Source organism: Drosophila mauritiana, chromosome 3L (genome assembly GCF_004382145.1).
Source record: "Drosophila mauritiana strain mau12 chromosome 3L, ASM438214v1, whole genome shotgun sequence".
Lineage (NCBI taxonomy): Eukaryota > Metazoa > Arthropoda > Insecta > Diptera > Drosophilidae > Drosophila > Drosophila mauritiana.
The window spans coordinates 12462405-12481646 of NC_046669.1; the positions used below are offsets into that span (position 1 = coordinate 12462405).

General features: G+C 44.5%; 4 protein-coding genes across 8 annotated transcripts; 3 read left to right on the forward strand and 1 right to left on the reverse strand.

Moving 5' to 3' along the window:
* Window positions 1-536: 536 nt before the first annotated feature.
* LOC117139492 (pneumococcal serine-rich repeat protein) lies at window positions 537-7567 on the forward strand. 3 transcript variants are annotated; one of them, XM_033301814.1, is made up of 11 exons: window positions 537-672; window positions 861-957; window positions 1452-2423; window positions 2479-3069; window positions 4756-5213; window positions 5278-6126; window positions 6186-6424; window positions 6485-6755; window positions 6815-6985; window positions 7047-7154; window positions 7214-7567. In XM_033301814.1, exons 2-11 carry the CDS (start codon window positions 885-887, stop codon window positions 7361-7363), a joined length of 3882 nt encoding a protein of 1293 aa, XP_033157705.1. In that variant the 5' UTR covers window positions 537-672; window positions 861-884; the 3' UTR covers window positions 7364-7567. The 3 variants fall into 3 exon arrangements, with proteins under 3 accessions (XP_033157705.1, XP_033157706.1, XP_033157707.1); XM_033301815.1 differs by having other exon boundaries at window positions 1560-2423; XM_033301816.1 differs by having other exon boundaries at window positions 538-672; window positions 1686-2423.
* Window positions 3099-4671, forward strand: LOC117139493 (sentrin-specific protease 2). Its single transcript, XM_033301818.1, has one exon. The coding sequence runs from the start codon at window positions 3348-3350 to the stop codon at window positions 4569-4571; it is 1224 nt and encodes a 407-aa protein (XP_033157709.1). The 5' UTR covers window positions 3099-3347; the 3' UTR covers window positions 4572-4671.
* On the reverse strand, window positions 7556-8539 carry LOC117139494 (splicing factor 3A subunit 2). The gene has a single exon (XM_033301819.1). It carries the CDS (start codon window positions 8437-8439, stop codon window positions 7645-7647), a length of 795 nt encoding a protein of 264 aa, XP_033157710.1. The 5' UTR covers window positions 8440-8539; the 3' UTR covers window positions 7556-7644.
* Window positions 8540-8809: 270 nt separating this feature from the next.
* Window positions 8810-19029, forward strand: LOC117141906 (mucin-17). Of its 3 annotated transcripts, XM_033305619.1 has the most exons (11): window positions 8810-9414; window positions 10515-12823; window positions 12899-16072; window positions 16128-16450; window positions 16507-16817; window positions 16875-16929; window positions 16988-17178; window positions 17241-17731; window positions 17786-17942; window positions 18012-18203; window positions 18262-19029. In XM_033305619.1, the coding sequence occupies exons 1-11, from the start codon at window positions 9066-9068 to the stop codon at window positions 18774-18776; spliced, it is 8067 nt and encodes a 2688-aa protein (XP_033161510.1). In that variant the 5' UTR covers window positions 8810-9065; the 3' UTR covers window positions 18777-19029. The 3 variants fall into 3 exon arrangements, with proteins under 3 accessions (XP_033161510.1, XP_033161509.1, XP_033161511.1); XM_033305618.1 differs by having other exon boundaries at window positions 10515-16072; XM_033305620.1 differs by lacking the exon at window positions 8810-9414 and having other exon boundaries at window positions 12715-12823; window positions 12880-16072.
* Window positions 19030-19242: the final 213 nt, after the last annotated feature.

Consider the following 19242-nt stretch of genomic DNA (forward strand, 5'->3'; position numbering starts at 1 on the left):
AAAATGAATTAGGACAGAAAGTTTAGTTATACTAATGCCAGCAGAGCCTTGCTGTATAATCAGTTTCTGGATAGAAATGGAGACAAAATACTATACCAATCTATTAAATGACAATACCTATCAATTAAATGACTTATAAAATTGGTTTTAGACCAAGTAACCTTTCCGCCCAACTATGTAGAGGAGGCATTCCTGATGGGCTTAATTTAAAAATTTCTTTGGTGTCTGTGTCTATTTCAATGAAGGAGAGAAGTAGAATTTTTGACGATATATACAAAACAATACTTGTTAACATGGCATTACTTAGTTATAAAATTGTAAAACAATGAAAATATTGAATGAATCCTTCATTTTATGATATGTTGGAAATACTTGTCGTACGATTTATGAATTTCATGTTTAAAAACCTATTATCCTAAAATAACGGGGTGAACGGATAAAAAATTGTTTTGGTATTTCTCTACTTGGTAATTTCCGAGTATTTTTCTGAACACCTATCGTTTAGTATTTCATAGAATGCTTATCGTTTTAAGTCTGGTAACACTACTTAATTGAGCCTTGTGAAAAGAAGAGCGGAAAACAAGGAAAACTTTTCTTATTAATAGGAAGCGCGGTAAAAATCATTAAATCTAATTTGCTGCGCTTAACGTGTGCGCAAAATTAGCATAAAAGGCAAGTTTATCTAAGACTAATTTGAAAGTACAGCCTTTCTCGGACTGTTTTCGTGTGCGTGCTTATGAAGAGAATTTGTGGATACATAGTGCGCAGTGATAAGATGAGAAAGAGCGGGTGTCGTAGAGGAGGCGAAAATCATGTGAAACGTGGAACAGAAGTCTAATACCAAAATCGTTGTCTTTTAGATATCGCAAATCAAAGCTGGAACAATGAGTGCGCCTAGTGAGGGTGGCGCGGGAGGAGGGCCGGTGGGCGGTGGAAGTACAGCTACAGTGCCATCAGGTAAGTCCACCGATATCCAAGTGGAATATTTATATATATTTATACACAAACGTATATATGTATTAGCATTGTGCCCGTGTATGCGTATGTATACATAACATTTGTGCCCCTCTCTTTTGCTCTTGCATACGCGCACTGTTTGTTTCCAATTCCTCTTTGTGCCTCACATTCGCAGCAACGTCTGCGTGTGTATGTCTTTGTTTTGTTGTTACTGTGCATTCGTTTTAGGGTTGCCAACAGCCCAGGAAATGTTCTTATTTAGCTTGAACTCAAAGATAATACATTTCCAATTTATCCTTTAAATTTATTTGTTTGGCTCTTAAAAAAAAGAAACATACATCTTTTTTTATATAACAAATATTATTTTGAAATTTAAAAGCCAAACAAATAAACCAATATTGTTATATGTATGTAGCTCCCCGATTTCACTTGTCCGTCCATTGGTGTTCCATGTGGAGCTTTTAACCGAAATCTCACAGTAGCCACCCGCACAGCCCCCCTGAAAACCATTAAGATACGCACCCAACAACTGCACACCCATGCAGTGCCATCGTTGTCATTGCTGCCATCTATATATCCATCATCATCATCATCTCTGGCAGCCACTGGATCTTTATCCGCATCTGCATCCGCATCCGCATCCTTGGTATCGCACTCACATCCGCCCCTGCAGCTGCGCGGCGTAATAAACAAGTACTCATTGCCATCCCATTTGCCATCCTCTGCAGCGCACCCGGCGGTGGCCGCCAAGATCACCCACGTGAAATCCGACGGCGGCGGTGGGATATCCATTGCGGGCACACCGATCCTCAGCGGAGGCACAATTAAGGTGGCGGCAGCCAATCCAGTTCAACAAACATCCCTGGGTGGCACTCCAATTGCTCTGAATGCAGGACAAGCGACCACGGCGGCTTCGATCCGTGCCATTGGCGCTGGTGGTCAGTCCACACAGGTGCGGGTGGTGATGCCAATGATCAAGCAGCTAGAGAATGTTACGGCCACCGGAAGGACTCAGATTACAGCCATACCAGCTGCACCGGCGAGGAGTGGGGCGAATGCATCGATCACAGTTACCAGGCCCGTAACCCAGGCCACATATTTGCCGCGAGCCAGTGTGACGGCCACCCAGATGGGCGGCGTTGGCGTTGGAGTTGGCCAGCGTCTCGTCACGCCATTGAGAGCCACATCATCGGCCACGGTTACGCCCACAGCGCCAACAGTGCTGAGCTCAACCGGAGGATTTGTACGCGGAGCAACAGCATCGGTGAGCAGAAGTGGAGTGGCGCTCTCATCGCAACCATCGTCGGCTGTCATCTCGTCCAGCAACAGTGGTGCTTGGATGCAGAGTCAGGGACAGGTGCAACTGATCCGAACCATTCATCAGCCGCGCCAGCGGATTATAACGACATCCGCTGGGGTTTCGAATGCCAGTGTAGTGACCACTACTCCAGTGCAGGCGCCAACAGGTAAGTTGTATCTTTTCTTACTCAACAACATCACTCTAATTGTGTTTCCACATAGCTCTTTCCGTTTCCGCTGGCCAGCCCTTGGCGACACAACAGACGACGGGACCGGGAGGAGGTCCTCAGGCCTATGTGGCAACTGTATTGCCACAGAGACAGCATCAGGCTACACTAGTTTACTCCTCCAATGTGTCTGCACCCAATGCAAGTCAGAATCCGGGGCAGCAATTTAATCCACGCTTTGCTGTGGCCACGCCCACAGGCGGAGTAACAACAACGACGCCCGGTGGAACGACAGTAACACCACGACAGGTACGACCAATACCGCTGGGCAAGAGTTTTCCAACCGCTAAGCTGAACACAACCAGCATAAGTATCAGGGCACCGAGCATACCGCAGCTGAATACCAGCGTTACGGCATCTCCAACGGCCGTTAGTGTTTCCGGTGGAGCAACAGTGGCGCCCGGGCGGGGTCCCGGCGCCGGAGGAACTGCTCTGACGGCCACTAATTTGCCCACCACACGGATCATCCAGCTGCAACAGCCAGCGACGGGAACCACTCAGCAGATCATCGGATCCGGAGCTCGTCTGGCCGGGAATGTGATGTTGCAGCCATTCTTGATGAGCACTACCGCGGCGGCTAAGATGGGTAAGTTAGTACTTATAAATGGACTGCTCCAATATTCCCATATGCTTACGAAAGAGCAAGTCATCTAGGTTAGCAACATTTATTTACATTTGTATAAGACTGAAACTTCTGCTGTTAAAAAAGAAACTATCGACGAACTATGTTAAATCTAGACAGCAGAGAATCTACTGTCAATTCGATTTGAAATAAGAGGACCAAAATTTTTTTCATTTGTGCGACGCGTTCGCCTTGTCAACACCTTACGAACTATCATTCAACATAGTCAACATCTAACAATCATGAACAGCGTGCTGGCGTTTGAGAAGGAGATCGTGGAGAAATCTAGATATCTGGATCTAATCCGAAAAGAGTGTCAGGATTACCAATCCGAGATAATGCCAGTTCTAAAGCAGCCTGAGAATTTCCAGGATCAAGAGGAGGACCTTGTAATGGCCGTGCAAGAAAAAATTAAATTTATCCGCAAACTAACCGACAATGGTCCCGCAGTTCCGACACCACTAAAACTTAGTGAAAAGCAGGAAATTGTTGAGATACCAACGGTGGTACAGTCAAAGGAAGTTGACCGTAAAACGAAACTGCTGCACGCCATGCCATCGTACTTATGGGGCTCCATATTTTTAAGGTCCAACTATGTCGAGAAATTTCGGCGTAGGACGGCTCAAAGAAACGAGTTAAATAGAAAGCGCTTGAATGAAGCACATCAGTTGTACTTAAAAGCCAAACATAAGAGAATTGCATACGAAGCCGGTAGACATAAGAAGCTGATCCTTACGCATTCCGTCCATGTGATCGAGGAGATACCAATCAGCAGCGAATTGATTCCGCTGACCAAAGAGCACCATGATTGGTTGATGGAACTATCTAAGTGTCCACTGCAGGAGGTAATTGCGACCAAGTTCAAGTTGGACATCCGCTGCAGTGATATCAAAATCCTCACCGATGGCGCCTGGCTCAACGACATTATAATCAACTTCTACATGAACCTACTGGCTGAGCGATCGGAGAAGCGTTCTGGACAAGTGCCCAGCGTGTATGCCATGAGCACGTTCTTTGCGCCCCGCCTGCTGCAAAGTGGCTTCGATGGCGTAAAAAGCTGGACTAGCAGGGTGGATCTATTTAGCAAGGACATCATACTTGTGCCTGTTCACCACAACGGCGTTCACTGGTGCCTGGTCATAATCAATTTGCCGGCGAAAACAATGCTCTACTACAATACAATACAAAGAGGCCGCGGCGACCCGAAACTGATGCGAGCACTAGTGGATTACCTTCAAATGGAGTCGTTGGACAAGCGCGGACTCTCATTGGACACCAGCGACTTTCGCATCGAGGATGCCCAAAATGTGCCGCAACAAGGCAACACTGACGATTGCGGCGTTTTCGTCTGCATGTTCGCAGAATACCTAACCCGGGATGCTCCGATAACGTTTTGCCAGAAAGACATGAAATATTTTCGCACCAAGATGGTTCTGGAGTTGACCAGCGGCCAGCTGTGGAAGTAGGTGTCCTCCTACATAGGGTTTACTTTTTATAAATTCAGCTGAGCCATGTCATACAATAAAAAAAACAAAAATAAAGTATTGTTCGTGACTTGTTCTTTTGTAAGTGAGCTGATAAGAATATGGTAAAGCCCACCATACTTAAATTACCATAATAACAAATATCTTTGAAACCATCAATCGACAGGCATTCGTCCACCTGTCACCATGACCGCTAAGGTTCAGCCATCGCTGACTATTACACAGCTTAATCCCATCGGAAAACTGTCAGCTGGCGGAGGAAGTGGAGGACCAACGATGGCGCCGCAGGGCGTGGCCAGCATCCAGGCTGTACCAGTGCCGAATGTCTCCGCCAGTGTAGTCAATCCGAGCTCGGTGACGGGTGCCACATCTGCGGCCGGCGGAGCTACTGTCCTGCCACTGACCATCAGCGGCAGAGGAGCGGGGGTGGGACCAGGCGGTAATATCCTCACGGGAACTCTGACGCCCATAAAGAACGCAAGCGGCATCACTTTGGGCAAAATGATGATGGCACCAGCTTCTTCTGCGCCTGGAGCAGATGGTTCCAGTACAAGCGGGGCAACAGTGACCGGCTTTCAACGCACCTGGAATCCTGTAGTTGCTTCACAGAGCCAGTTGATGAAGGTAGGTTTCAACTAACTACATATATGGTGTTTCGATTAACTACTAAAACTAAATCGTTATACAGATCGATGAGAAAGGAAGTGCTGCCACAATCTACTACGAATCTATGCCAGCCTCCGCCTCCACAGGCGTTCTATCATTGACTACGACCACAGTGACGCAGAGCACCCAGGCGCAGGCACAATTGGTTAGCAGTGCCGGTGGTAGCTTATCGGTGTCTTCGTTACCATTTGCAAGTCACGCGACTGCCGGAGCGGGATCAGGTGGCGGCGGATCGCAGGCTACTTTTACGGTGCTGCCGTCGGGTGCTGGTGGAACAGCCACCCGGACCATTGGCCACCAGCAATTGATTATACCAGCAGGACCAAATAGTGCGCCGCCGCAGCACATGGTTATTCCGCTGCATACGTCCGTAAAGGTGACCACGGGAGCAGGCAATCCGCAACAAGCAGCTGCAAGTGGAGCGCTGGTGTCCAACTTTATGCGCAAGCGGGATGCAGAAGGTTCGCCAATACGGGCGGCTAAAAATCTAGGTCCCACTTTGCTCTCAATGGCTAGCAATACCAGTGGACAAAACATGCCACCGGCTCCGGGCACCACGTTCAATATTCAGCCAGTGTCCGTGACAGTTGGCTCTGGGCTGACCGTAGAGGCGCTGGCCAAGAAGGAACGGGAGCGAGTCACCCATGGTGTAGCAAGTAGCGCCGCTAGTGTGCCTGTCACAGTTGGCCCCGTGAACTCAACAAGGAATTCGAGGGCGGACTCGCCGGCTTCGTCGGACGGCTCAACTACAGTGTCGGCGAATTCCTCACCTGGTGTGGATCAGCAATTACAGGACAGGATTGGCGATCCGCCAGCCACGGGAGGCGCTGGTGGGCGCGATAATTCCACGCATTTTAATCCCATTAATGAGGTGTGTACACGACAATCAATATATGTTTAAGTGTGGCTTTAATGTTTGTTCTTCAAAAGATGTACTCATCGCACCAATCGATTCAGCAGAACCTTGGTCACTCCTCACTGGGAGCCCGCAGCGGTAGCAGTGCCTTTGTGGATATGCAAGCACCAACGCCGCAGCAACAGCAGCCTCAGCAGGTGCCTCATTTGGTGGGATCGACGCAGATGCAACAGGGAACGCGTATGAATGGTACTGGTAATAGCTCCAGCTCCAGCTATGACTGCTCCTCTAGGAAAAAGGCGCGACGATCGACGTGAGTTATTTGAGTGGCTGTTGCAAATGCAATTCAATAATCTCTTTATGTATTTGCCAGCAATGACAGCCAGCACTCTACGCAGAGTCAAGCATCCTTATCGCTGCCTCCTCCAAGTTCGGAGCCAACGCCGCCGGCTGGCGCCTCGTACATGCAGAAGCACAACAATGGAGGACTGCTGGTCACAGCAGCGACCCCGGGTGTTGCTCCCAATAGTGCGCCAGGCGATGCCAACCACCGGAACAGTACACCTGCTGTGGCGGGCAACAAGGAGAACGCCAATCCCGTGGACTTTGTGATTCGTCGTCCGCGCAATTGTGCCTTGCTCAATGTAAGTTGAATGCTCAGTTCATTTTGTGGTAGTTAACACACGCTTCCGTTGATCTACAGACGTATAAGCCCACACATAAGTTGGCCAACAACCATTTCCATCGGTACACTGATGTTAAGCCAAGGGAGGAGCGGCGGGCCACAGTCATTGATCTGGCCAATCAGCCAAATGTGCAGGGCAAAATCAATGGATGGAAAATTTATCATTTACGCTCGCAAATGGAGGACTTGGTAAGCAGCAGTGCGCACGAAATTATTGGTAGGCCACTTTGACTGAACTGATTTCTTACAGAATGAATCCGAAGTCTTTAGTCTGGGCAGGCTGGAGACCATGCTGCAGGATCTCGAGAAGGACAAGGAGAAGCACAGCGAAATTGAGCGAGTCACTGAACTGCTAAAGGTGCGCTTACTTACATCCATTATGCTTGAATCACAATATAAAACCAATTTACTTTGCAGGGCAACATTCAACGCAGCAAGATTATAACCGATGGCATCAACGAGGCACAGAATCAGTTAATGAAGATCTTCGAGCATAAGCCACACGTTTCCGATATAATCACCCGCTGCGCTTCGAAAAGGAATTTCAAGAAGCGCGAAAAGATCTAAAAGAAATTGACAAACGGAGATGGCCAGCCAAGGGTATTGATAAGTTGTACATTACCTAATTTAAGCAGAAATTATAGAATCCAAGATAATTACCTTAAACGCGATCGATTTGTAAGTCGTACAATTACAAAGAAAACCAGCAATATTTTTTCAATTTCCTAAGCTAGAAACACAAATACAAAAACCCTCGAGTTGTATTAAGTAGAAAATTGTTTATTATTTGAATATTTCTGTGGTAATCGCCTTGCTTTTGGAGGAATCCCAGAAACATTGTCGATGATTTAGTTGTTTGAAAGCATGGGTGGCGGTGGAGGAACGCCATTGAACATGGGATGCATAGCAGGACGTGGCGGTCCCGGCATGGGGAATCCGCCTGGGGGACCCAGTGCCCTATGTAGATTCGGCGGCGGTGGCGGCAGGATCTTAGGCTCGAACTTGAAGGCGAACTGAAGGAAGAACTGCTTGGTGTCACGGTTCCAGTGCGTCCAGAACTTGCCCTCGCTCTTCTCCACTTCGCGGGACGGCACCTTGAACCCTATGGTCTCATACGGCTCGGCGGCAAAGAGAAGGTACTGCCACTTGCGGTCTGGCGGCTCGATCTTCTGCTCGTAGGCGGACATGAAGCGGTGTCGCGGAACAATGGACTCCGTGATTTCCGGGTAGTCCACCTGAAAGAGCAACGACTGCTGGCCGTTGCTGAGTTCACGCTGCTTGGTCACCCGGTAGCCGGGTCGTCCAATCTTGACGAACTTTTTCGGTTCCACGCGGGGCTTCTCGGGCGCCAGCAGCGAAGAGGGTGCCTCCTTCGCCTCCTTGGCGGCTCTTCTGGCCAGATTATCCTGATGCTTCTTGCCCTGCGTGTGGGCCAAATAGCTGCCCTCGTTGTTGTGCAGCGTCAGGCACAGTTTGCACTCGTAGGAGCCAAGATGGTTCTTCATGAAGTACGGATCCTTGTTCAGATCGATTGTCTCCAGGGCCAGTTGACGCAGTCGCTCCTTGCGGTCGCGGTTCGTCTCCGACCAGGAGGCCACGCCTCCGCTGCCGGTCTTGCCGCCGGCGCGGTTTTGGAAGTCCATTTGGTAAACTTTATTTTAGTTTCTAACCGCACGAAGGAAAAACGTTTTGCGTTGGTAAAATTTCACGAAAATTTGTTGTACAGAACAGGGTTGTCAAGAAACACCAATTCGGTTAGGGGTGGGAGTTTATCAGAGTCAATCGATAGTTCGTGTGCAGGATTAAGGTATTAAATAAATAATACAATGTTTCTTAAATTTGTAAGAATTTCTTCATGATTGTCAAATTTTTGCAACTGTAATAAAAATAAGTTATATATTTGGCCTATTACTTTTGCGATGTTTTTTAAAGAATTACATATAATATTTTGGTATATTTTCGTTCCGAAGCTTTGGGAATATTTTACCTTTTCAAAGCGGTCATACTATTTATTCGAGCTGCACATGCTTGATCTTTTTAAGAATTTAAAAAGTGAAAAATGTCTAGACACTGATCTAAACTAAAGTAAACTAGTGTTGGTGACAAGTACTAGGCCTCGAAAAGCGAGTTTTATTTAAGTGTCACTGCGTGGATTACGTCGGATTTGAGAAAAATCGAAGCAACGAGTGTTTAAGAATTTCAATTTCTGTCGTCATTTTCATGGAATAGCAGTGCCAGTGTCTTATGCGATTTTTAAAGTAACCACGAAATGGACAACTCCAGCAAACAGGTCATCATGGGTCCACCGGCGCCAATGACCACAACTTCCAATCAATCGAAGCCCGGTAATCCCACCAGCGCCCCTCCTCCACACGCCACCAAAAGTGCTGCAGCTCCGCCCAAGCGGATAATTAAGAAGATTCAGCTGGATTTCAACAAGCTCAAGGAGGCTGGACTCGACAGGCAGCTGGCCGAGGTGCTCAGGAAGCAGAAGCTGGATGCCAAGAGGGTGGACGCACCGTCGTCCACCAGTCTTTCCACCTCTGCCGCAGCGCAGTCGACGCCAGCTGCGCCAGAGAGCAAATTACAGTCACCACAACAACAATTGCGTCAGCCTGGTAATGCATACTTGTATATATATATATATTTGCTTTAAGCTGTGCATCGCCCAAAAAACCGTTACAAAGTCGAGGGTTTTGTACCGGGTGATACTGATACGAAAACCGTCTAAATGCTTCTACGTGTTTCGGGCACGGATCCAAAAACCAAAACGATGGCGCAACTGATTGAGACGCCGACAGATTGTCAAAGAGTTAGTTTTTGCGTTAATTGTTCTGAGTTCGTCTCACAGCGAGTGCGTCTTCACTTTCTTCGTGTATCTCGAAATATTTTATTTTTAATGTTTTTACGTATTTTAAATGGCAACTAAGGACCTTAAATCATATTTTTAGTTTTCAAAAATCGATTTTTGTTAAAAATTCCGATCTATAGGTTAGATATTTTAGGATGTCTGTAAATGTATCTGAAAATAGTTCACTTGCCAAACAGGATAATTAATATTGAATTAACAATAACATCATTTGGTATTTAATTATTTAAAACGATCGGTATTTAAATAAACCAATAGAATCGCATGTTTTACAAGGATATTTTATTTATATTTTAATATTCTTTTAATAAGTAAGTTTAAAATAATAAAAAAAAAAAATTCGGGACATTTACATACCTTATTTGGTACTTTTCTTTGAAAAGTGATGAAATATACTGCTAATACTAGAATACTTCAATAGGGCTAATGAGCTTGATTCATAAATATAATACCCTTGAAAGGGTATATATTTTTTTTTTGAATACTCTTCGGGCAAACTAGATTCAAGACCCACTCGTGCCACCACATTTCGTACTCTTTCGGTGGTTCAACCGTCAAGTGCGCGCTCAAAATGAGGTTAGGGACGAAGCGTCGATGCGAGGCAACATAATTCCCTTTTTGGCCCGGGTTCAAATCCCATTGTGGTCAAACTGCCGTTTGTGTGTGCGATTGTTTTTGCTAATATATGCTCTATCTGGTTTTATTTAATGTTTGCTTTAACAATGAGTTGCATCTTTTATGGATAAGATGGCTTATTTCGCTTTAAAACTCTGCTCCTTTAACTCTGCTCCTAAGTACTTCTGCTTATAGTTTCCTTTATTAATTATGTTAACTTTTTATAATTTACAGCACCTCAGCCTTTAGTAAAGCGTTTTATGATCTCGGAACACATCGAGAAGATAGTACCCATCCAGACGACCCCAAATCCAACGGATGGTGACCGTTCCAAGCAAGTGAAGGCGCTATTAAAGAACAGAATACTAAACAAGAGCTTGGTCACGAATACGCAGCCTCAGCAGAAGCCCACAACTTCCAAAGCAGCACCCAAGATGACACCACCTGTTGGCCACGATACAGCTGCTCGCAGTGGCGGGATTTTCCCAGCTTCGGCAGCCTCTTCCGTGTCCATTGCCAAGGCGGACTTGACTGTCCGGCAAAAGCAGCCGCCACTTTTGCTCAATTTGGTAAATCAGCTGCCCAAACATCGAGCCATGTGCGTATCGAGTAACAGTCCGTTAGTGAACCCGCATGGGCATCAAGTTTCGCCAAGTCCACAGAGGATTCCAGTACAGCAAACTCCGAATGCTTTTAGCCAACCTCATCCACCTTCAGAGGTTCCCATAGCTCGAGCAGCTCCTGCGGTTCCCGCACAACTTCATAGAAGCCCAACACCGCCGCTAATTGTGCTGGAGCATAAGGTGTTGGCACCCAACGAGAAGATCGATTTGAGTGGGCTTCGGCTGCCCAATGCTACGGTGGAAGCTACTAGTTCTCCGGATAGCGCTGCAACACCAAATATCCAGTCTAAAGTGATCAAGGGCAAGGTTATTATGAGCGCCAATAAGTTTAAGGTTTCACGGGAAAAACTGGCCGAGATGGCCAAAGAGATTCGTAATCAGGCGGATCAGGTGAAACAACCTCAAGCTATGAAAACACTTAATTCAAAGGATGTTATTTCCACAATTGATACTCCTTTCACTGTTAACACAATACTTCAACCAAAACGAACGTCGCCCTTTTCATCACCAACTCTGAAAGGAAATATCGCTCCCTTATATAATCCAAAGCCAAATAAAACAACAGACTTTTCAGCTGGCTCAAGTATTCGTTTGAATCCATTACCTGTAGAATCAACAAAACAAACTATTGAATCTAATGAGTCTACTGAGGACACGGCAATAGACTTTCCTACATCAGTGCCTACAACACCTGGAAATCGTTATTCCTCTGAACCAAATCAGAATACTTCTAATTCCAAGGAGCCTGAATTCGTTTCCAATTCAGAAACGGAAGGAGTCAAGGCAGTTGCAAACCCCCTTGATTTTCCTGTATATATTCCCTCAACTCCTGAGCCGACTACAGAGTCAAGCCCTCTCAAGTCCTTTAATGAACCGATCAATTATCCAGAGGTTAATGCTCTTGGATCAAGTACTCCTGTATATATTCCTTTAACTTCGGAAACAGGTCATTTAACAGCTAACCTCACAGAATCGGACCTTGTTCATTTGCCTGAACCAGAAAACAAAACTAAAGATATGCACGACTTGGTTCCCTCTGTTCCTTCAACATCCAAATTGAATAGGGAGCCAAACACAGAAATAGATGATATGCATTTTCAAGCGGATACATCAGCAGTGAGTAAAGAACAATCGAGTTCGTCTGCGGCCACATCACCGGAGCTTAAAATCCAATCCGCTGTAGATTTCATAGCTCAACTGACCGCTGAAAATCCGTTGGATGAAAGCAGCTTTATGGATCTTTCACCGGAAGAGCAAAGATTGAATGCTCTATTTGGATTTGGAGGATGCTCGTTTGATAGCGCGTCGGTTCCGCAACCCGAGGAGGAGGAGCTCCCCATCGGAAAGATTGTTAAAATGGACGATATGAACATATTGCATGCTACCTTGGATATAAGCAGCGACAGTACAAATGTACTGAGGATTAGCCCGAACGCAGTTAAAATGCAAAGCAGTGTAACATCATTGAATACACCATTGGTGGACTTAGAAGTGGGAGACTCAGCGCTGGAGGACTCTAATATACACATTAACGATTCAAACCCAGTAGATACCACTGCAAGCGAATTGCAGAATGTGAACTCATCGGTAGCCGAGACCCCAATTCAAGAAGCCAAAGATGAAACAACTGTTATCACAAATTTACCAGAAAAATCTGACGAAAAATCACAAGTGCCTTTGGAAGAGGTCAAGACAGCGTCAGATCCAGAGCCCTTAAAGGAGGTCAATCCGCCTGTGAAAAGGGCACCTATCAGATCCAAAAGAGCTAAAATTAATTTAGTGCAACGCACCAAAAGACCAAGCATGCCAAAGCCAATTGAAGTGAAGAAAGCCAAGTTAGATTTTGAAGAGGAGGACGAGCAGGCGATGGATATCGATCACAGCCTGATGGAGGATCGATATGGAGTCGCTGGAATCGAGGTAAATGACAATTCAGCTAGCATAAGCTCAGACCAAATAAATCATAATTTATCTAGTGTTAAAAACAATCCAAAGGTGCCAGCAGATGAGAAGCAATGTGAAGAAGAAATCAGCCCAGTTCAAGATGAAGATTCAGCGAAAAGCCAAGCCCATGAGAACAAAGATGATGAGAGTGAAATAAGTTACCAGAAAGAAGATAAAATTCAGTCGAAATCATCCTCAGAACGAGATCTAACCCAGTTGTACCACCCACCCAAAATGCCTAAGAACAAATCTACACACAAGACCAGTAGTCAGGACACCTTTGAGGATCCACAGCCCGCATCGTCGAGCAGTAATGTCTCCCTAATTGATGTCCTCTCACAGAATCCACCTGCCCCACAGGGCGAGCCCCAGTTACCATTTCGTAAGGACTTGAAGGAGTTAAATACCAGTGCAGATAGCTCAGTTGATGCCAAAGGAATACAGAATTTAATTGGCCACCTGACGGCCGAAAAGGTCGTGCCACAAACCAAGAAGCTATCGCCAACTTCTAAATCAGAAGAAGGATCTAAAGCGCTGCCCCGCAAGAAGCTTGTTAAGACACGTCCCGTTCTCAGCAAGAGATCCACAAAAGTTGGACAGAAAAATCCGACGGAAAAGCCCGCGCATTTTGAGTTTCTTCATCCAGTTAGCGCGAATGCGGGAAATCGGGTTCCAACTTCCAGCACAAGTGATGATGATGGCTCCATATTTCTGGGCTTCGATGACAACGAAGGGAAACGCTCTAAGACTCCAGTGCGAAGCCAGCGAGTGAAACAAATGAAGATCAATGAAACGGACATCAGCGATGACGCTACACCAGATTACGATGAGACCGAGGAGGAGCAGCCGTCTATAGTGATACAGCAACCAGTGAAGAGCTCTGCGGCAGATTCTAAGTTTACTTTTGACCGTCACAAGGTTGTGGAAGCATTTTCTGATGATTCCGATAGCAGCGATGCAGGTCCTTCTAGTCCAATGGACTTTGGAGATAACATGTCGATAGATGATGGCAGAACGAGTGAAGAATGTTCAAAGGAGGATGGAACTGCATGGGCAAAGCTCGTTAATGAAAATGCGAAGCCTTCTGCCGATGAAGTACTTTCCCCTTCGAAATCCGCTATTGAAGCAACTGTAGACTGTTCGAGAATTGATGATCCACCCAAAACAGATGGGAATGCAAATCCGTGTCATCATAGGGTAACATCACCTTTCTGTGCTTCCAGCGAAAGTGAGTGTGTTACAGATGAAAAACAGCCTGAACCTGTGATAAAGGAAAATGAATCCATAACTTTGGACAGAAAATCCCAAAAGAACAGGAGAAAGCCAACCAAATCAATTTCAATGGCCACAGATGAACCTGTTGAAGATAGTTCAACTGCTAGTCCTTTAAAAACACCAGGCTCCTCAGAAAATGCTGACATGCAACTCTTGGAAGAGGGTAATGCATCTGATAAGCAAAATGCACATTTAAAATCACCCGAAGCTTTGACAAATCAGAAAAATGCAAAATTAAAGAAAAATCTTGAAGAAGTATATCCTGAAAAACCATTGTCATCTTTAAGATCTAGAGGAAAAAGAAAGTCTGGGAGTCATAACAAAAAATTGGATGACCCTGAAGAACCTCCTGAAAACATAAGTTGCACGAAGAAAGAAGAAGAAGCTACAGAGAAAGATTTGGAAGATGGTGAACGATTGAAGACAGTTGATACTACAGAAGACACAGATTCAACACGAAATCCGATCGATAATATCACCGCGGAAAAGGCTGCTACTAAAGCAAAACGAAAATCTCGTTGTATAGTTTCTAAAGATTCTAAGAAAGAAATGGAAGATATTGAAGCACCAGAGGACGGTGTAAAATCTTCAAAGGACGATTTACCTCCAACGTTAGGGGATGCTGTAAATTCATCAAAGAAGCCAGAGGACCAGAAGCCCGTTGACGTTCCGGAGGTATCCGTAAAATCAAAAGAAACTCGGAAATCACTTCGTGCTTCACTCAATAATAAAGTGCCTGGTATTCAGCCTGAACCAGTAATAAACCCTATATCATCATCAGAAAACTCGACACCAAGGATGGAAGAGGATATGACAGATGATGCCAAAAATAATCGGCATACTCGAAATAAATCTCCACAAATAAAAGGTTCACCAACTATTAAACATTCTGAAAGTATAGAAAGTCAAGTAATTAAAGGTTCAGATGCATCAAGTAAAGCTGAAAGTTCGATTAGACCAACTAGACAAAGGCAATCTCGTTATAGTACAGCTAAATCTGAACCCAAAGCTCCCGCAGATTCTAAATCGAAAAAAGTGTCCGAACCTAGCATATCGACTGTTACTCAAGATTTAGGTGAGGCGAAACCTGATTCCTCAGAGAAAACAAGTGGAGACGTACAACTGAATTCCTGTAAAGAACAAGAAGTGTGTAAGGATTCCAATCAAGCAAAAGATTCGCCTAAAAGTAGGAAAAAACGACAATCCCAAAGTCAGCCCAAACCTGACTTAAATCCTGATAAATTACCGGCACAGAATAGAGATGAAAGTGTTCAAGCCCCAAAAGAACAGCTTTACCCGACTACATCTAAAAATTCAAGAGGAAAACGACAATCGCGATTAGGAGCACCTACAAATACTCCAGCAACAATGCTTGCCACAGCGTCAGAAGATCCTGAGCCAGTTGAAGGAGATTCTGTGGTGGTCCACATCAAACAAAAGACGTCAACTCGAAGAGGATCAGTCCCACGAGACACACCGATATCATCAGTTAACGCTTCCGATGAAAGTGTGGTTCTAGAATCGGTTCCTAAGAAAGGCAGGAGGAGTAACATCAGTAGCGTACCAGCTGACACCACAACACCAAAATCAAGTAAATCTGGGCCTTTGAATGCTAGTGAAATGATCCCTCTCATATGTGAAGAACCAAAGGTACCCTCAAGAAGGGGAAGAAAGCGCGCTGCTCCTTCTGATTTAGAACCTGGATCAGCCAAAAAGTTGAAGACTGAGGAAAGTTCGGAAACCGAAAGAGTAGTTGACTTTAATCTTCGTCTTCTGCTCATAAGAAAGCGGGATCAGTTGGACAACTTAACTGAAGTCTTAACTGATGATGGAAAAGGACAGGGTCCTCTGCATTGTGGATTGTGTCTGGCGCGGAGTGATAAGAACAATTGGCAACGCCATATAGGAGAGCATTATGGAGTTGGTTGGCTGATGGGAGAAACACCCAAGGTAGGTTAACTTATATAAACAGCAATAGCTATCTAAACTTGAACTTTCTTCATAGAATATCACGCGTTCTGGCATAATGACAATGATGAAGAACTATCTTCAGAAAAACGGAGGAAAACTAACTTGTCGCCTTTGTAATCAGCAATTGGGATCGTACTTGGGAATGATGCTCCATTTGGAGGGATGTGGCAACAAGCAACGCTTCCAGTGCGAATTTTGCCAGCGCTCCTATACCAAACTCTCACTTCCGGTCCATATACGGACTTGCCCAAAGCGCATAGCGCCCCAGGTCACTGCAGATCCGGAAGATGCGGATGAAGATGTTAAAGAAACCGTTTTTAGTAATGCTGGTCGGGCCAAGAGGAAGTCTACTATTAAGTAAGTTATAAATAATCTATTTGTGTTTGGATCCTAATACAATTTATTACCTTCAGAGCTGAAACCAAATTAAAGAAAATTGGAGAAGCCCTTACAACACAAAAGTCAGGAGAGGGAGCTTCCGCAAAGAACGACTTCGATGGCGATTCATCCGACTATGATTTGACCAAGGACAAGGAGTCTTCTGAGGAGTATGATTCGGAAGGAGTGGATTCCAATGAGGACTCCATAAGCAGCGAAGGTGAGGGCAGCCTTGGTGATAATTTCTCCACATCTAAGCACTCGAAGGGAAACCGACGAGGAGACATTGACAGGAAACGAATTTGTAACCGACCAGTAAATGTGGGAGAGTGTCAGCAGAAGCCTTGTGAGTAATTTCGAATCAATAGCAATATTTATATCTAACGTAATTCCTACACAACAGTACTTTCACGTTATCACCACTTGGAGGCTAGGGCCACCCATAAATGGAATGAATTGTAAGCCAACCAAGAATTGACAAATCTGGTTTTATTTATCATTATTTGTACTTTTCAGCGTGCAACGCAATTATGAAGCTGGTATTTTATTCCCCCAACTGGTGCCCAGCTATTCAAAGATCCCTGAAAAGAACGCTGATGGCTTGCTACCTCCCAAGAATACACCATCTATGCGCTATTCTTATGGTAAAGTTAAAAACGAAGACGATTGGAAACAATTGGCACCTTTTGAGGGCTTTAACAAAGAAGGTATATAACACAGGAAGAAAACAAACCAAATTCAGGGTAAATTAAAGTATCTTTTTTCTCAGGTGAATATGTAGGCTATCTGGGCAGCTCAATTAAGAAACTTGAATGGGTCCCTCTACCACCGAAAGCTGCGAGTCAATACCTGCTATGTTCCGTGCGGTCAAAGATGAAAACCTTTGCAAGACATAACAAATTAAAGGATGAAGATGGTCTATTGATGTTACTGAAGTGTACTGCCAAGAATGCGGGCAAATCTTGGACCCTGCGACCAGAACTTCATTACGCAGTTCATGTACCCAATGGACCGATTCATAGCTTTTCATTTTTGCCCAGTGGTGGCTATGATAAGTCATCCAATCGATTAGGCGTATTGGCTGTGGCGAATTCGTTGAGTAGTGTTCACATTTATGCACTGCCATTGGAGCTGGCGAATGATGAAAATGATGAAAATGCCGACGAAAAGGTGGTCATTCAACTAGATTCATTGATAACGCTTACATTGGATATTAACAATCCTGTACAGAATCAGTGCACTAAAATTTGTTGGTCGCTGGTAAGTTGGTTAAATTTCATCTTTATGCTGAAATAATATATTAAATTCTTGCAGTCTTCGGGACACAGTTTTCTAGCTACAGGCTACAGCAGCGGTCACTTTGCCTTGTGGGACATTGGCGAAAAGGACAATTTGAATTGCTTTACCAGAAATAATCAGACTCATTTTGTGCCTGTTAATTTTCTTTACATAGGAGAGCGGAATGTTCAATGTAAGTTTCATGGGTATAGGTATATGTTTCCTTTTAAGTATTTTACTTACTTTTGAATTTTCTTCTCAGATATGGATCTTCATTATGACAATAATGGTCCACGCTGGCTTGCAGTTGGCACTTCCATACGTCAGTTTAAAATTTATGATATTGCGAATTGGTCGAACCCATATATACTAACACAAGACACCATTTCCAGTCTTTATATGGCTAATTTAACCTGGTCACCTATTTGTGAGGCCCTAGTGGTCAGTAGTTCACGTAAGTTTCAGTTTAACAACTGACGAACATGCCGAGTAATGATAACATTTCTTTGCAGACTTTTTTCGTACCATAGCAGTTAGTCCCTCGGGTATACAATTCGAGCACAGGACCCTTGATGGAACTCTTACAACGACACGGGAAATGCACACGAATTGCCAGCAAAATCACATGGTGTTCGTAACCGACAATGGCGACTTGGTCTTCCTGGATGTAAGAAATCTTAACTGTGGCCCTGCGCTGCTGAAGTCAACGGTCAACTCACGTGCGGTATCCACCACCGAGTTGCACCACTTAGGCTCATCTGCTCCCAATGCAACGGATCCCATCGGTCCCGATAAGTTCCTACGGGACTATGGGTTGCAAATTAATCCGCTGGTCCCTGAGCCGCACAAACGCAAGTCCACATATCTGAGCGCAAAACGTAGACCGCAAAACATACACTCCCTGGCATTGACCAGATTCAATTGCGTTCGTTGCAATTGGAATTCACCCACCCACACTTGGGTGGCCATGGGTGCAGAACATGGCATGTTGCGAATCCTCAACTTCGATCGAGATAAATTCTTCTAAAGGATTTTTTGGAAACACATTGGTAACTGAAAATCTTCTGAACAAGCACCATCTGAGATTATAACTTATTGTTTTACCATATAAGCTAATTAGTTTTAACACTCATCTAGGGACAATTAAAATAATATGCAGAAATTGATTAACTGTAATTTATTTATAGCTGTTGTAAAAATATATATATTATATATTTTATATGGGGTTACTGTAGTTTATAGCAAATATATTTACCTGCTTTGCAAGCAAAGATTGCAACCTAGAATATTGACATTTTTTATTAAATTGATTGTAAAAGTTTATAACCTTGTAAGGAGCAACGCTTGTCATCTTTAAAAAATGATCCCAATAAATTACACAATCGATTACAACATATTAAATATATTGATATATTTTTATTTTCATCGGTAGTTTAAATTTTTCCATAAATACTATATGCAAGTTTAACAATGATAGACGGGATTTCTGTGTA

Coding starts and splice junctions, on each gene's coding strand:
- LOC117139492 (XM_033301814.1), top strand. CDS start 885: ATGAGTGCGCCTAGTGAGGGTGGCGCGGGAGGAGGGCCGGTGGGCGGT. Junction 958..1,451: donor TACAGCTACAGTGCCATCAG/GTAAGTCCACCG, acceptor CCACCCGCACAG/CCCCCCTGAAAACCATTAAG. Junction 6,986..7,046: donor GCTCGCAAATGGAGGACTTG/GTAAGCAGCAGT, acceptor GATTTCTTACAG/AATGAATCCGAAGTCTTTAG.
- LOC117139494 (XM_033301819.1), bottom strand. CDS start 8,439: ATGGACTTCCAAAACCGCGCCGGCGGCAAGACCGGCAGCGGAGGCGTG.
- LOC117139493 (XM_033301818.1), top strand. CDS start 3,348: ATGAACAGCGTGCTGGCGTTTGAGAAGGAGATCGTGGAGAAATCTAGA.
- LOC117141906 (XM_033305618.1), top strand. CDS start 9,066: ATGGACAACTCCAGCAAACAGGTCATCATGGGTCCACCGGCGCCAATG. Junction 16,451..16,506: donor AAGAGGAAGTCTACTATTAA/GTAAGTTATAAA, acceptor TATTACCTTCAG/AGCTGAAACCAAATTAAAGA. Junction 18,204..18,261: donor CCTAGTGGTCAGTAGTTCAC/GTAAGTTTCAGT, acceptor ATTTCTTTGCAG/ACTTTTTTCGTACCATAGCA.